The 17,697-nt window shown below is 39.1% G+C and overlaps 1 protein-coding gene across 44 annotated transcripts in view; it reads left to right on the top strand.

The window, feature by feature from the left end:
* The window catches only part of DTNA (dystrobrevin alpha), a 384,739-nt gene extending 373,887 nt beyond the window's left edge, over positions 1-10,852 (top strand). For 25 of the 44 annotated variants that reach the window (XM_035270852.3, XM_078347966.1, XM_035270862.3 and 22 more), the window contains 3 exons: positions 1,763-1,895; positions 4,139-4,187; positions 7,222-10,852. In XM_035270852.3, the coding sequence (XP_035126743.1) occupies positions 1,763-1,895; positions 4,139-4,156 (151 nt within the window). In that variant the 3' untranslated portion in view covers positions 4,157-4,187; positions 7,222-10,852. The remainder of the gene's footprint in view (positions 1-1,762; positions 1,896-4,138; positions 4,188-7,221) is intronic. The other 19 variants (XM_078347963.1, XM_078347969.1, XM_054244125.2 and 16 more) reach the window with 1 other exon arrangement.
* The last annotated feature ends 6,845 nt before the right edge of the window (positions 10,853-17,697 follow it).

The following is a 17,697-nucleotide window of genomic DNA, read 5'->3' on the forward strand; positions in this document are numbered from 1 at the left end:
TTCTGGAGCTTGTTAGATACCAGCAGAATCAGTGACGTCCCCACTAGACTTTCTCTGACCCTGGATCAGCTCAAAGTAGTCAGCAGGGACAACCAAAGCTGAGAAACAAAGGCAAAGCTGAGACAGAGCTACAGAGCACAACTTGGGAGGGAAAGGGAGAAAACAAAAGAAGTGAAGAACGTGCCCCATTAGGAGATCATCATTCGTGGAGTTACAGAAAACATGGAGAAAGGCTGACCCAAAGGCTGCAGAGGGAGTTGCTGAATGCTAAAAATACTACAGAGGGGTGATGGGTGATGTTGCTTAATGTGAAAAGTACTTCAAACTAGCCTATAAAAATAAACTGGCTATTTTAAAGACTCAGAGAAGAAACTAACCAGAGGCCTTTCTGGTGTTTGGCTCTCAATCCAAGCAGTGAATAAATGATCAGTAATCATGGAGAATTATCAAGAGGTGTGGTCTGAGAGTCAGCTGTGAAGCAGCAGAGAGTAAGATTAAAACAAAACCAATATAATAGGACTTAACATGGCAGTACACTGCTGCTGCTTTTTATAGTTTGCTTTCTTGTCCTTTCTTCTGTATTCTTGAATTGTTGGATTTGTTATTCAAAAGGGTGAACTGTCATCTGTTTTGTCTGGTGAATGCATATCTATTTGATTTTTATTATTAAGCATTTATTTGGCAGTTAGCCAGAACTTCATTATCCCGGTTCTAAAATCCAAGACTATTAAGGCAACCCCAATCTGCTACCCCTGGTATGCTGAGTAGCCGCACCAGCTACCAACATGTGACTCTGGAGTTAGGGAAGGAAGGTTCACAGAGGCCTAGGCAGAGCCATTTAGACTGGCCCCAAACCTCCAGAAATAGCCAGAACACGTTGTACAGCTATAAATAAACATGAACAATGACATTTAAGTTCCAGCCTAGAAACTTCACTTATTTCATTTTAGGGAATAATTTAATATCTCTGTTGTCTAAACATGTACTTGTGTTTTACCCTGAGAATCTTTTAGTCCTGTGACTTAGGTAGTGAGCTTAGGTCCAGCCCCATGAATAGCTTTACACAGTCTATGATAAATGGAAGGAGATAAAGCCCCACATTAGGGAATTAGGTCATTTTTATCTATTTATTTGATAGTGGAATTGGATAATTTAAATTTTTTTTTTTCAGATTTGGAGCTAAGGTCAAGAGTTATGGATTAGCATAGTAACCCTCTTAGCATCAACTAGCTGATATTCTAAGACTTAATCCTATGAAAATAAAGCATCAATGTGGGGTGTGTGTGTGTGTGTTGTGTCTGTAACACAAAAAGACGTTAAATTATAACCAAATGTCTTCAAGCATTATTTCACTAGAGGGCTCACTCTCCTTACAGAAAGTATCCTTGGGTTCTATTTTTAAAAAGAATAAAAAGAGCCCTCAGATTGGGAAAACTTTATATCCCTTCAAAAGATGTTTGCCCTTTTAAAAATTATAGAATATTTAAAGGGCCAACCCACTCCAGTAAATTCTAGAAAAAGATAGATGACCAATGATCACAACTGCCATAAAAAAATGTGTATGAAAATACCTTGATCATATATTGCTTCAAACCTCCAAAATGTTTCCAAGTTTTTCTGTAGGCATTAAAGAAGACATGAAAGTGACTTGGAGAATTAAGGAGAAGTAAACGTGCCAATAAAATTACAGCTCACACACAAACTCTGCTTGTAATTGTCTTTTAAGATTCGCTCTAAAATGCCATCTGTGGTTTATTCTCAGGGTTACAGAGGATGGGGATCCCTATGTGCAGCCTGAGGATGAAAACTATGAAAATGACTCTGTCCGGCAGCTGGAGAATGAGCTCAAAATGGAAGAATACCTGAAACAGAAGCTGCAGGATGAAGCATATCAGGTATAGGGATCCAGGCCCCACCCACCCTACCTCTTCTACCTCAACCCTTGGTAGCTGGGTCTTTGAAATGACTTGCAGAATCGGTGCCTTCTCCTTCCTCCCACCCCCAACCTTTCCACAATATACTGATTTCACTCCTTAATCCATGTCTTCCATACAGTAACAATGTTAAATACTTCATATAGCTGTCACTCACCATGTATTCTTTTAAATTCTGCCCTAAAAAATGATAAGCAGCCTTCTTATATTGGAAAAAAACATGGTAACTAACAGTCCAAACTCTCAGGCCCATTAAGAAAGATGCTTTCTCTCATAATTATTTTTAAATAGATACAAAGAACAGGGTATGAGGAAATTGAATAAGCATAAATGCACCACCTCCCTTGAATTGTTTGCCCTCAGCCTTCCTCATTGCCCACCTCATGCCAACTGTAAGTAGGAGAACGGCAAACCTCACGGAGAAATGTTGGGGGAACTGCAGGACTGTGTTCAGCAAGATGTGGACGGACAGATTTTCAGATGTACTAGAGTATGTTAGCCATCTGAAAATTCACTGACTGTAACACATGCAATTGGGAATAAATGTAACCAGCGACTCATCCTAAAGGCCATGAATTTCCCTATGGAGATTGTTCTACTGCCTTGTTTATCTTCCTGGTTTGTTTCTTTTCCCTTTAATTCGCAGGTGTTTTCTTGGGGTTCTGATATTCAGGGATGTTTACCTGGTTGAGACCAGCTTTTCCCTGGGCCTCAGTGGGCTATTTTATCCTGTCAGACTTTCTGTCCAATGGTCAGACAAGTTTCTTCACATTGTTTTGTTTTGTTTTGTTTTGTTTTGTTTTTTGAGACAGGGTCTTGTTCTGTTGCCCAGGCTGGAGTACAGTCACATGATCATAGCCCACTGCAGCCTCTAACTCCTGGGCACAAACGATCCTCCCACCTCAGCCTCCTGTATCTGGGACTACAGGTGCACACCACCATGCCTGGCTAATGTTTTTATTTTTTGTGAAGACAGGGTCTTCACAAATATGTTGTGCAAGCTGGTCTTGAACTCCTGGTCTCAAGCAATCCTCCCACCCCAGCCTCCCAAAGTGTTGGGATTACTGGCATGACCCACTGTACCCACCCTTTCGCATATTATTAGGGCAGCAGTGCCCTCTCTTACTTCGTTAGAAAAAAAAAGAAGCAGAGAGAATAAATTATCTCCTGTTCCTTAGATGTCTATAGATAAAGCCTTGAAATATTTTTCCAAGAAAATTGTAGCAGGAGGGAAACTGAAGCTCACCAATTCCATCCCAGCAATATAAAAACAGTTTTGCCTCTTTGGAATGTTCCATTAGCCTTTTCACTTTAACAGCCACATTTCAGAAGCAACTAAAATGTTTGTCTAGCCATGCCAAAGAAAGAAGGAAAAAGAAAAAAATATGTGACTATATATGTAGAGCCGTGCTCCCACGCTTCAGAAAAAAAAGTTGCCTGATGGCAAACCCATGGACAGTGCAGTTTTCCTTGCACCTTCTATGGCTCCTCCACAGAAGAAAGTTAGCCTGGAACGACACTGCCAGGGCGTCTCTGGGAACTCTGAGGGATGGCATTCTATACATATCTCATTAGGCTCTGCTGTGTAGAGGGGAAGAAAAATGTAGCTAAATAATCGGTGTTCTGGTTCATGCTATTAGAAGCATCTATTAGGTCTCCCTCTTTGAGCTCATGTCACTTTCTGTATTTTGGTAGCTGTAGTAACTGAAATTCTAGGGGTTCTTTTTTTTTTTTTTCTTTAAGGAAGGCAGCCTTACACCATTCCATATAAAGTATTAGATTTTTATTTATTTTAATGAATTAGAAATGTAAACTTTTATGAGTAAAATGAAGGGAATTTCTACTAATTACTTAAGATTCAACTGGAGTTTTTACCATCACTGGTAAATCTTAGGCTCCCTCTCCCTCTCCTTTCTTTTCCATCCCTCATGACTTCCAAGAAAAGGGCAGGGAAGAGGCTGGGAGAATATAACGGGCCGGTGTATCTGCACTCAAAACATATGCCCTGGAGGATGTCAAAGTGTTTTTCCTTGAATGCTCTGTGAGCATATGGTTTTGGATGGATTGGAATGCTACGTTCATTCAATAGACTCTCTCTCTCTTTCTGTCTGTCTTTGTGCATGGCTTCCTGCCAAATAATTCACCAGCTTGACTGCATCACAGACTTGACGTGTCACCTTTCTTGTGTCCTTTGTCACCCACAGGTCAGCTTGCAAGGTTGAATGCAATATCCTTTTATCACACTCCTCTCAAGTAAGTACCATCTTATTTAGGAGGAAACATGGCCACTGTACACTGAATTCTGATAACTTGCAACACGAATTCACAATCACTTTCACTTAGTCATTTCTTTCTATGCGATAAAATATCCTCCCTTGCGGATATGGAAGAATCATCTCAGTCTATGGAGTGTTTCATTATAAACCAGTGGAGATTTGCCAGACGTCCTTGGGAGTTGACTTCTTAATCTATTAGTTAGGAAAATTGGCACAAAATTTCTAAACCTAGAGATGTTCCAGAAATCCTCTGTGGCTATGAAACTTACCAATAAGTTTGTCACATCACCAATCCATGATGATATTGGAGTTCGTAGTGGCTCTAGCACTTGAAAAGGAAAAGTCAGTACCTCTAGAGATGGGCCAGCTTGTTAGCCATACTATATCTAGGTCTCAAGAGATGAAATGTGTGTACCTTAGCAAGTGAAAGCAAAAGCATGCATTATTAAAGAGAACAAAAGAACCCAAACAGAGAAAAATTTCTGCAGCCTTATGTTTTTGGAATACCTGATTCAAATCCATTGTGGAATTCAGCAATACATAAATTAATTAAAATATGATTTTTATGGCATGTGAAACCACTCCAAAGCTGTACCTAAATATATGGAAAATCCTCAGTAATTTTTTAATGCAGAAAGATTAGCATTGGACTGGCAGAATCACTTGACTGTAGTGTCTGAAGCTTAGGTGCTGGACTCTAATAGACCCATTTCAAATATGCATTTCAACCAAATCCTAGCAGCAGAACTTTGAGCAAATTATTAAACCTGTATTAGCCTCATTTTCATCTACACAACATATTGTATAATACCAGCTTCACAGAAGAGTTGTACTTACTGGGATATGGTTTCTAAAGAGTTTTGCATAGTAGCAGGCACACTGTTATTGATTATGAACATTCACATATATGCCTGCCCCTATGCTCAGTGCTTCATAACACTTCAACACCTGGGAGCTGCCATAGTGTTTACATAAGTGTATGGGAACCACTGGGACTCAGAACTAACTTGCTGTCTCTACTTTTACAAACAAGGCAAGGATGCAGCTACATGCGATGACTTGGGACACTGCAAGCTGCACTGTTCCATAAGTCTAGATTTTTTTCTCTGGCTCTAGCTAATAGCCATTTAGATGCCCCCCATGATAGTTCAAAGCTAATATAACTCTCAAAGGATTCTGGCTGCACTAGCCTAAACATTTGAGTTATATGAGCTTTCTCTACCATGGAATCCTATATGTCTGTAGTGCAGTGGACAGTAAATGCTATCAATGCTGGTTGCTATTAATAATTTGAAAAAAGGAATGTATAGCTGTTAAACGACATATTAGTAAAGAATACATGCTAGCGGAAATGCTACTGACATCCCATCTCAGTCCTTAGGTTAAAATTAAGCCAGTGAAAATCATGGCGCAATTGCTGTGATAATATACACTTTATGAGCAGTGAGGAAGGAGCTTATTGACCACTCTCTATTCTGCCTCTCTTGGATTTGAGAGTGCCACACCACATGCTATCCTGACTCATTACAACCAGAGTGAAAAAATTCCCAGGAGCTTTCTCTGAAAGTCTTCACTCCAGTTATAACAAACTTAGTCCCAAAGGGGCAGGCCTTTTCCTTTAACAGCATCCTCTTTCTCTTAGCTTCAGCCATTTGATCGTTTTTGTTCTGTACATTATTTAAACATCGGTAGCTAGTTCTTAGAAAAATATTTTTGAAAGTCTAATAAAATGTGCTTGCCTTAAACCCAGATAAAAAGTGGCATTTGGTTCTCATATCTAAAAGCCAAAAATTTTAGTACACTAGTTCTTGGGCCATTTGTTAAATCTTTTGTTGCAAATTTGGCAGTGAAAAATTAGACAGTTGTAGTCTTTGCCATTTACTGCATCCTGTTGCCTACCTAGCTGAAATTCCACAGAACTCTGAACAAGACCATCCTGTCATTCAGTCAGCCACTTAGGCAAATTCATCTAAAACCTGATAGAATATTGTAAAAACTAGTGGCTTTTCATTTTTGCAGCTGGTTCTATTCGATTTTACTTTTTCTTAATGTAGCCAACAAATACGGATACAATTTAGGCCAGTTGATTTTACTAAAATATTTTTGTTTTGACTTTCTGATGGTACTGCAATACGAGAAATTATCCCAAAGTATGTGTGTCTCTTATCTAAGGGTCCTGAAGCCAGACTCATCAGCTTGACATTAGTTAGCCATCTGTCAAGGCAGAGCCTTGCATGGGGAAGAGGCAGAAGGTGGATGCCAGAATCAGAACATGCAACCTCTACTCAAAAAGAGCTTTAGGCCTATTTGAAAATAAATACACACTTACCAACATACAGCACTAAAAAAGAGTGAATAGTGTAAAACCTGGTTTACTGGTTTTCAAAGCCACTTTTGAAGAAACAGTATTCAGTTTAGGGTCCGCGAAGACTCAATTTTGGCCCACTTAGGTACTGAATTTGTCCCTGTTATATCCTCTGGCCACATGGTACACGATCCTCCTTGGCCACTCACATCCTAATGGAAATTAGAGGATTGGATCATCAAAAGTAGATCCTTAAAAAACCAACATGGCATCCTAATGATGAGTCACTGGTTTTATCTCCTTCTCCAAAGGACAACACAAATATTTCTGTTTGTGTTGCTTTTCCCTTCCAGATGCCTCAGGTATCCGTTAAGAAAGAGATCCACATGGAGGACTTCCTGTCCTCTCTTCCAGAAGGTGCAATAGCACAGTGTTCCAGGACATTCATTCCTGATTGTCACAGGAAGGGAGGAGAGAGAGAGAGAGAGAGAGAGAGAGAGAGAGAGAGAGAGAGAGAGAGAGAGAGAGAGAGAGAGAGCTTTCTTGTGTATTGGGGAAAGGGGGGATCAGAGAGAGAGAGAGAGAGAGAGAGAGAGAGAGAGAGTGCTTTCTTGTGTATTGGGGAAAGGGGGGATCCTAAGCTTCATAACCCTAATTTAGAAACAATTTGCATCTTTAAAAAAAATTACACATTCCTTATTCCCAGGCAAGCTATAGTCAGACAGATGATGAAAGTAACATGAAAACTGGTGATGATGGAGAGCCCTGTGGCCACACAGAGGAGGAAGACAGCAGCCTGGCAGCAGTCTCACCGAAGAGAGGAGCCACCACACCCAGCAGCTCCTGACAAACCCCCCACCCCTAAAGATGTGTTCTGATGACTATAGTGCAGCTAACTTTTTGTTCTAAGATTTGTAGTGCGTAGGTGTGTGTTTAGAGATGGAAAAAAGAAAAAAAAGACTTCTGTTCAAAGTTAACTTATCAACTACATCCTCTGTAACATCGTTCATCCCTGGTTAAAAAGTAAAAATACAAGCTGAAAACCCATGCTGCTGTTATACACAGTGGCAGTATTAACAAACATTTTAAACCTTTGCACATGATATTGAACCTGTTCAGTTTACAATGACAATATTAATACTGTTTATAGCTAGGAGTTTGATTTCTGAATTCTTTGAGATTTTAGCAAAACAGTTTATTATACACTGTACATTTCTTTCCACAGCAATTGGAAAAAAACAACCACTTGCAATCATTCACTAACCCTGAAGAATCTGGTTCCTGAGTGTACAAACTCAGATCCGAGAAGCCAAGAAGGGTCCTTGGCCTGCACGGTCTGTAGTTGACTCCAGGTCTCTGTGAGCAGCGACTTGAACCAAACACACCAGGAATCATCCATTCTTTGGGGCCTCTTTCCAACTTGGGGTTGTTTTCTTTCAAGATACTCTAACAAATCAGCCATAGAATTTAGTGTAAATATTTTTTTCCAAACAGATATCATATTCAGAAAAGGCAACATTCAAATTATATAGAATCTAGTTTTTAAAATCAGCACAGATCTTCTTAAAAACTGTGAACTATGTTTTGAAATACTCGTTACTAAAGCTGTTTATAAACCACAGGTGCCATAAGATCCCCAAATGGACTAAAGTTATCTATGCTCTTCCATGGTCTTGTTCCTCTCGTTCTGGCTTTAGGAAGCATGTCTTTAACAGCACCGCTTGTTCACAAGTTCCCCCATCAGGTCGTTTGGAGGCCTTCAGCTTTAAATGTACAGGCTTAAAGTGCGCTTGCAAACATTCGCTCTCCTTTTATTTCTGAATGTTTATTGCCTTAGCTGGCCACCTGGTGTTCTGCATGTAGCCTTCTGTGGTCATGTGAAAGGAGACAAGCTCTTCTAAGTTGAGTTGGGATTTTGCACTCAGTGAAAAGCTGAAGTGCAAAAGAGCTATCAAAGAAAAGAGGATAAAAGATGGATAGTCTTTTCTAAGGACCCTCTTTACAGGGACCTAAAGACCTCCTTCAGGATTCTGGGGAAAATGAAAAAGTAATCTACTTGCTTCAAGATTTGATTTTTTTAAAAACCTGCGACATAGTCAATACATTATGCTTAAATTGGCAGTTTCTCTGGAATTCCTGTCTCTTCTTTTAAAGAAAGGAGAGAACATTTTAGAACAATAGTTCTCAAATTGTGTTCCCTGGACCAGCAGCATCTGCAACACTTAGGAAGGTCTTCGCAATATAAATTCTTAAGCCTCACCTCAGGCCTACTGAATCAGAAACTCTGGGGGTTGGGCCCAGAAATCTGTTTTAATCAACCCTCTATGTGATTCTGATGCTCGCTAAAGGTTGAGAACTACTGCTTTAGAATGAAGTTGTATAATAAAGTCTCTGAAAAGGCCTTATTCAGAATAAGCAAGAAAGGTTCTGTGATTCACTTTTGATTCTGGGGCTGGCAAAAATCTTCTCCAAACCCACACACCAAGTCCGTAGTTGGTGGGCTCCCAGCCAAGTCCTGACATCTTCACACTCCCTCTGCAGAGGGCGGCTGTAAGATGTTCATGTCTGCGTTTGGTCAGAAACCATCTCCTTGGCTACCCTTTGAATCCACATCTCTTGCCATGGGGATGAAGTTCTCGATTAGCATTAGTGAGAAGCCCATCCCATCCCTTGAGGTACTTAATCATGCATCTCTCCAGAGAACCCGCCTGACAAACGTCCCTGAGCACAGGCTGACACCAAAGTGGCACAACTGCACAGTTCTCAGATTTCTTTGCACAGATTGATTTTTATTGCGGGTTTTGTTGGGGTGTCTTAATGTTCATCTCTTTTCCACTGCCCATCCTCTGTGAACCCATACCTCTCTAGATGGAGCAGGTGGCCACTGGTGCCTCATACTCAGTACTGAAAACCACTACATCCCAGCTACCTATATTGCTGTCAGCTCAAAATCATAGCCAGGTAGTTCTCAAACTCAGAACTTAAATCCTGCACATGGCACTCAGCCACTGACTGGACTGAGCTGGCATATGTTGTCTCTTTGTGTTTCTACATCAAAATGTTTGTCTAAGATTTGAACGGTTCTGCTGATAACCTTCCCCGTTGTCATAGCTATTTCATTGCCAAGCAACTCCATCACATGGTTGTTGATACCATCATATAAAGCCATTACAAGGACTCTGGAAACTGCCGCCAATGACCAATTTCTGACTAACCAGCCACCTTTTCTTTCTCTTAGCTCCACGTCATCACTGAGACCAGACTCAAGCACCCCTGTCCTGTAACCGAGAAAAAATGGCATGTGTTATTTTGGGGTTTTGTGTTTTTTGGTGGGTTTCTTTCCTTGGCTCTCCAGATTTACTTTTGGGGCCTGTTCTAAGTGCAAACCCAGCAGATTTCACTTGTTCTGTCCATTCAATACAACTACATCTTACAGGTGTTGTTTCTTTCTTGTTCCACAATGATTTGCACATCCATCTCCATCAGAGCTGGTAGCCTATTAGTGAGCACTGGTCTAACACAGCCAACCCTCCCCCACAGCACCATGTTAATGGAGGAGGGGAGGAAGGTGAAATCTACTACATGGAATTCAGGAAACAGTTGTGGTTGGTCAGGATGGAAGTCGGGGTAAGTTCGGTTGGTCAGAGGGAGTTGTGCTGGAGATTGTGAAAAATGGGTTCTCGAATGATCTACTATAAGGCAGGGAAGGTTCATTTGTAAGTAGTAATGTGAACTGAATTGCATTAAGAGTGTGTGGCCTTTGTTGTGATATACTATGTATTTTCTTATATGCATGAGCCAAACTGTTGCATCATAATTTAGCACCAATGTCTGCTTTTATTTTGATCATCTTTGTCCACCCTTATTAGTTTTTGGCTGTTAACTGCAGATAGATCTTGTAAATCCAGCAACCTTTGGTTGCTGCATTCACCTTGGTTTGATTCCACACAAGGAGTCACAAGCAAGAACTCCAGTGTCCTTAAAAGAAAGGGCATTTTTACTTTTGAACCAAAAAGAGAAAAAAAATCAGAAGTGTTATATCTTGAACCAAATTAATTGTAAGACATTTTTAATTATGACTACTGCAATTTGCCACCATTCAAAGTAACCAATTCAGAGACACTAAAGATTTCACAATATTCATTGGTATTGTAAAAAAAAAAAACTACTATTGTATGGATTTTTGTATTGCTGTTAAGTATTGTTTTGTGTGTGTGTGTGTGTGTTGGAACCTCCTGGGGACATGTTATATTTTGAAGTGATTAAACTATTTAATTGTGTGTCTATATTTTGGAGTGGAATTATTTCTTCATTAAAAAATGTTTTTAAAAACACTATATCTTGGATGTTTTATTCTTTTGTTTCAATGACTCTTTCCTAAAGCAACCTGGAGTCAGTCTGTTTGGAGAAGAAAGGCAGGTCAGTACTTGCAGTGTAAAGCAGGACCCATTGATGGAATATTGAGCCACTGAGGCAAAATAGTTCACCTTGTCTTGCCTTAGGGGACATATGGTTTTTTACCATTCTGCTGTTTTATTAGCATCTGTGAGAATCTAATACAAATACTATTCTGCTGTTCATGGAAATCTTTTATTATAATTGATACAGAAGTTGGTTTGAAATTCGAATAGCTAACATATTTCATGTCTATATCACACACTATTCTTAACACTTTATGTGACTCCACTTAATTATTTGAATCTTCTGCATCTAGCCATGTATTCTGTAAGTATTAAGTGCTCAACGGTTTTTTGTTGAATTACTGAATAAATGAACTAGTGGTATTTGATTTGTTTTTTTTTTCCTAGAGCTAGTGAGAAAAGAGAATCAGCAGGCCTAGTAGATCAATGTGGTGACAGAGACAGCAATCAAATTAAGAGATCCAAGGAGAGTGTCAAGAGTCCACATGTTAAGTGTTCTTATCACAAAAACAAACCACAAAGGGACACAAAGAAACTTTTAGAGGTGATGGCAATTACCTTTATTGTGGTGATGGTTTTACAGGTATTTATATATGTCCAAATTCATCAAATTGTATGTATTAAATAGGCACAGATTATTGTTTATCAATTATACCTCAATAAAACTTTAAAACAAACACAGATAGAAATCTTGCATGTACAGGTGGAATAAATAGAGTCCACAGTAATAATCACTCCTTCCATTCACATTTCTTCCTGAGAACGTCGGTGAGTCCTGTACAATGGCAGGTTAGGTGTTTTGCTTGCTCAAGGATCTGTTTTCTTATGGGAACTGTGAGTCTGGCTCTACACTTCATGAAGAGCATTTTTGGTAAATCTGACTCTGTGTGGTGCTGAAAGTCTGTGCTCACAGGGTCGATTGATTTAAAGTCCATGGAAACAGCTGTCAACACTCTCGGGGAGAAATTAAGAAGTTCTCCATCAATTACAAAGGCAAATACTGACCTGAGATAATCACCAGGGAACTCACACAGTCCACTTCCCTTTGAAGGTAAGAGCCAAAGGCATGTCCAGCAGCTCCTGTCCACATCCCTTTGAGCTGTATCTCAATGACTCACCACTTCATCTCTTAGGGGCCACATTTAGCTCTGCTCTACCTCAGCATTTTGCTAATTTATTGAATTACAAAAGTCTCCTGAGAAGTTGATTAATTCTGATTTGGCAGATCTAGAGTAGGGTCATGGAATCTGGATGGTATTTTTAATAAGGGCTTCCAGTGATACTTACAGTCTGACCAGTTTTAAGAAATGCTATTTCTTTGCTGTTCAAAAAATGGTTCAGTGACCAACAGAATTAGCATCACCTGGACTTTGAGATTCCTGTGTATAGAACATAAACATACCCTCCCCAGAAGTTGCCATCATCTAATCATCTTTCTGGTGACCAGTCCCCATTCTGAAGCTATCTAGGACCCGCAAAGAGTCACCTCATTAGTAAAACAAATACACTCTTATCACTCAGGAAATTCCAAAGGCTTTTGAAGCTCTGTGCCAAGAGCAAGCTACAAAGACCAGATAGACCACATATATTCTCCATTATGCTACACAATAATACTGGGTTTTATATTTGCCCATGTAGTTACCTTTACTGTAGGTCTTTAATTCCTCATACAGCTTCAAGATACCATTTAGTGTGCCTTCATTTCAACTTGAGGACACCTTGTAGCATTTCTTGCAGGGCAGGTCTACTTGTAGTAAACTCCCTCAGCTTTTACTTGGCAATATCTTAATTTCTCCCTCACTTTTGAAGGACAATTTTACCAGATATAGAATTCTTGATGGATAGGTTCTTTTCTTTCAGCAGTTTAAATATGCCCATTGCTTTCTAATTTTCATAGTTTCTGATAAATAACCAACTGTTAATCTTAGTAAGGTTCCCTTGTATATGACAGTTGCTTCTTTCTTGTTGCTTTCAAGACTCTCTGTCTTTGACATTCAACAGTTTGATTATAATGTGTCTTGATGTGGACCTCATTGAATTTATTCTACCTACAGTTCATTGTGCTTGTTGGATATACAGAAACAAATTTCACAGATAATTTTTCAGGGAGATTGGTTAGGATGTCATGGCAATAATCCAAACAAAAGAAATAATGATAGTTTAAGAGTAGAGTAAAAGTGGTTATACTCTAAATATGTTTTGAGGATAGAACCAACAAATTTTGTGGGTAGATTGGATGTGTGTGAGAGAAAGAGAAAAAATAAGGATAAAATAATTTGAGAGCCCAAATAACTGGGAGAATTAAGAACTACTGAAATAAAGAAGAGGGCAAAAAGCAGAATTTGGGTGGGTAGAATTTCAAGAGCTCGTTTCTGTACTTAATACCTTCAAGATGCCTATTAAACATCCAAGTGGAAAGGGGGAGGAGTACTGGAAATCTAATCTTGGAATTCAGAAGCAAAGTCTGAACTAGTGCTATAAATCTTGACATCATCACCATGGAGATAATAAAAGAGACTGAAAAGGAATGGTCAGAAATGTAGAATAAAATCAGGAGGTGTGGTGGTGATCAACTGTGTTGATGCAGCTGATAAATATGATAAGAACGAGGAATTGACCCATCACATGAGTGCTGAATTGAATTGATTTAATTATGTTCAAAGAATCTCTGCTATTTTCAAGTTTGAAGAACTCCTACGTTCTTAATGAAATCTTCAGGAACACTGAGTGAAAGTCATGCTTGCTTTTCCTCTAAAAGCCTCCAGGGAGTTGTGTACTATAATAAATCCACAGAGTTGATTCTGATTTCCATCTCCACACACCCTCGCAATCCAGCACCCTTTCCTAGTTTCCATTTGGTGAGATCAATCCACAAAGATAGTGCTGACATTCTACATATTGTTGACAGGCTTATAACAACAAAATCAATATAGAAAATATTTCCCCATTGGCTCTCTAAATAGCTTTTTAGTGAAAAGTATATATGTAACTATTATTTTTGGAAGAGAAGCCTTTCTTTTATGACCTTTGCAATTTCATCTGCCTCCATTATTTTCAGAGGAAGAAAAGCTAAGTTATAAAACTCTCCCCTGCTCTTTGATGCATACAAACAAAGTTTAAAAATGGCTCTGTCATTTTATGGAAAGATGTGTTTGTTTAATCTTACCTTATTGTTTGCTTTGAGAGAGAAATTAAGTGAAAAGATCATCTAGCAAGGTTCTTGAACATAGCAGAAGCTCAACATCTGTCATTTCCTTTCCCGTTTTCCTTTCTGAAGCTTATGATCCTCATTTATAAAGTGAAGGTGATAGTTTTTTGTTTTCAGAAAATTCACACAAAAGTAAATTACCTCAAAGATAAATATGAAAAAATCCATTCAACCTATTTAGGAATAAAATGACTGAATTTAAAACAGTGTCATACCTCTTTAAAAACCTATTAAAAGAGCAAAGATATTTAATAAAGTCAGTCAATGCTAGGGAAAGTGGAATATCTTCTACTAAGAATGTGCACTTGTGAAAAGTTTGTGCATGATTGGGTAGAGAGGCAGAGGGGTTGGGCAACGAAGGGAGGTGTAAGAGAGATTCAAAACCATTCATACTTTACAACTCAATAGCACCACATCATGGGCTTTCAAAGAAATTAAACTTGTTAGACACAAATATAAATACTTTAAAATCTGACAACAGAAAATAGTTAACCGACTCATGGTGTATCTAAACAATGCAATTTTTTTTTTTTTTTTTTGAGACAGAGTTTCACTCTTGTTACCCAGGCTAGAGTGCAATGGCACAATCCTGGCTCACCACAACCTCTGCCTCCTGGGTTCAGGCAATTCTCCTGCCTCAGCCTCCCGAGTAGCTAGGATTACAGGCATGTGCCATGATGCCCCGCTCATTTTTTGTATTTTTTAGTAGAGACGGGGTTTCACCATGTTGACCAGGATGGTCTTGATCTCTTGACCTCGTGATCCACCCGCCTCGGCCTCCCAAAGTGCTGGGATTACAGGCTTGAGCCACCACGCCTGGCCAACAATGCAATATTTTGTAGCAAATAAATGTGTATGCACAGACACTAAAATGACCATGAACTGGTGAGAATGTAAAATGATGGAACCACTTTGGAAAATAGTCTGATGATTCCAAAAAATGTTAAGCATAAAGTTACCATATGAGCCAGCAATTCTACTCCTATGAGAATGAAAACGTGCCCACACAGAAATATGTACACAAATGTTTATACCAACATTTACTTATAATAGCAAAAAGAGTGCAAACAATTCAAATGTCCATCAACTGATGAATAGATAAACAGAATGTGGTATAAACATGCAATGAAATAATTATTTGACAATAAAAAGAATGAAATGGGCAGGATGCAGTAGCTCAAACCTGTAATCCCAGCACTTTGGGAGGCCAAGGCAGGCAGATCACTTGTGGTCAGGAGTTTGAGACCAGCCTGGCCAACATGGCAAAACCCTGTCTCTACTAAAAATACAAAAAATTAGCCAGGTGTGGTGACACGTGTCTATAATCCCAGCTACTTGGGAAGCTGAGGCAAGAGTATCTCTTGAACCTGTGGGGCAGAGGTTGCAGGGAGCCAAAATCATGCCACCGCACTCCAGCCTGGGTGACAGAATGAGACTCTGTATCAAAAAACTCAAAAAAGGAATGAAATTCTGATACATGAAACAACATGGATGAACCGTTAAAAGACTATGCTAGGTAAAATAAATCAATCAAAAGAGACCACATAATTGCATCATTCTATTTACATGAAGTGTCCAGAACACATGTATCCATATCCATAGAGCAAGTAGATTAGTATCTGCTTATAGTGTTCTGGGGAAAGGGAGAATGACGGCTAGTGAATATGGAGTTTCTCTTTGGGAGGTGACAAAAATATTTTTAAATTGATTATGTTAATGGTTGCACAACTGTGAATATGCTAAAAAAATCACTAATTTGTACACTTTAAATAGATGAATCATATGATGTATAAATTAAATCTTGATAAAGCTGTTCTATAAATATGACTGAAGAACTTTTAATAACAGGATCAAACACTGATATCTGCTATGAACAATCGTTAAAGTGGGATTCAAAAAATTTATATGAAACATACAACTATGTAGAAATATACACAGAAAAAAAGAGTACGAGCTTCTGAATATCTTTAAAAGGCATACATTTGGAGAAAATGGAAGAGGAAATAACATTTTGGAAACTGGAAAGCAAATGAGCACATGCTCACTGCAAATCAGAGCAGGTGGACTCCTATGCTGAGAACCAACCAGAATCTCAAGTCCCGGGAATTGGCACCAGGTGCCTCTGAAAATGGGACAAACAATAGGATTTGTTGAAAGCTTCTGAGGAAACAGATCCTAGATCCTCTTCTCTTCCTCACCCCACGGGCTGACTGTCCTTCTCCTACTCTGGTGAAAACAGGAGGGTCATTCTATAGAGAGGGCAAGATAGAGGGGATCTGGGCTACTCTAGAGGATATCAGGCCTAACTGAAGAATGAGTGTCACACAAACACACATGGATTTTATAATCCTATACTTTGTAAATTCTGAAACCCTCCAACCAGCTTTCTCCACTCAACACACGGAACACTGGCAGTCAGGCCTTTACCTTCAGATCAGAGATGAAAGAGCCTTCTTAGGGGCATCTGATCAATCCAAAAGAACAGCCCTAAACATAGTGACATGGGCCCAAGCAAAGCACCCTAAAGCAAAGCTCATGTTCAATCAGTTCCACTTACTTATATGCTAAGACTACCAAACAGCTATTTAGACCCACACTCTTAAACATGATCAGACAGTCAAGTATAACCAGATAATTGAGTGGATCCTTTAACATGAATGTTAGAAACCAATACAAAGAGACAAAAAAGAAAAACCACCCTAGAAGAAAAGGAATCTATGGTGCAGAAATTAAATAAGATAATGCCAGCTGTACAAAATCAAAACCACATAGAACAATGGCTTAAATCCCAAAATGGAAGTTCCTGATTAGTAGGCAACTTTTCTCTAAGTATTGATTTAGGGGTCCAAGTTCCTTTCACTTTTCAAAAATTTGTAATTGCATTTCTTAGTGGATTCCCAAAAATAATAGCCATGCTGAGAAAAACCAGCATTAACCCTTATTTATCTAGAAAAAAAAACTAAAAAAGAGAAACAAGATAATTGTTCATCCCCAAATTGTTCAAGAAAACTGATCAGGCTAGACACAGTTACTCATACCTGTAATCCCAGCACTTTGGGAGGCCCAGGTGGACAGATCACCTGAGGCCAGGAGTTCCAGACTAGCATAGGCAACATGGCAAAACCTTGTCTCTGCTAAAAACACAAAAAATTAGCCACGCATGGTGGCAGGCATGTGTAATCTGAGCTATTTGGGAGGCTGAGGCAGAAGAATCACTTGAACCCAGGATGTGGAGGTTGTAGTGAGCCAAGACCATTGCAATCCAGCCAGGCTGACAACAGTTAAACTCTGACTCAAGAAAAAAGAAAGAAAGAAAAAAGACTAATCACAGTATGCCATATATCTCAGCTTTGAATCTCATCTCCAAATATCATATGCAATATAATAATGTAAGCACACCATATTAATCAACCAAAATCTCTATTGAGAAGATGGGAGATGAGATATATACATATATATGGTAGAGGGGCAGAGCTTAACTTCTCTGCCATTTTCCATAATGGGAAGTCCATAGACAATGCCTAAAACTTATAAAACAAGAAGAAACACAAAT

The sequence above is a fragment of the Callithrix jacchus genome, chromosome 13 (genome assembly GCF_049354715.1).
Source record: "Callithrix jacchus isolate 240 chromosome 13, calJac240_pri, whole genome shotgun sequence".
Taxonomy (NCBI): Eukaryota; Metazoa; Chordata; class Mammalia; order Primates; family Cebidae; genus Callithrix; species Callithrix jacchus.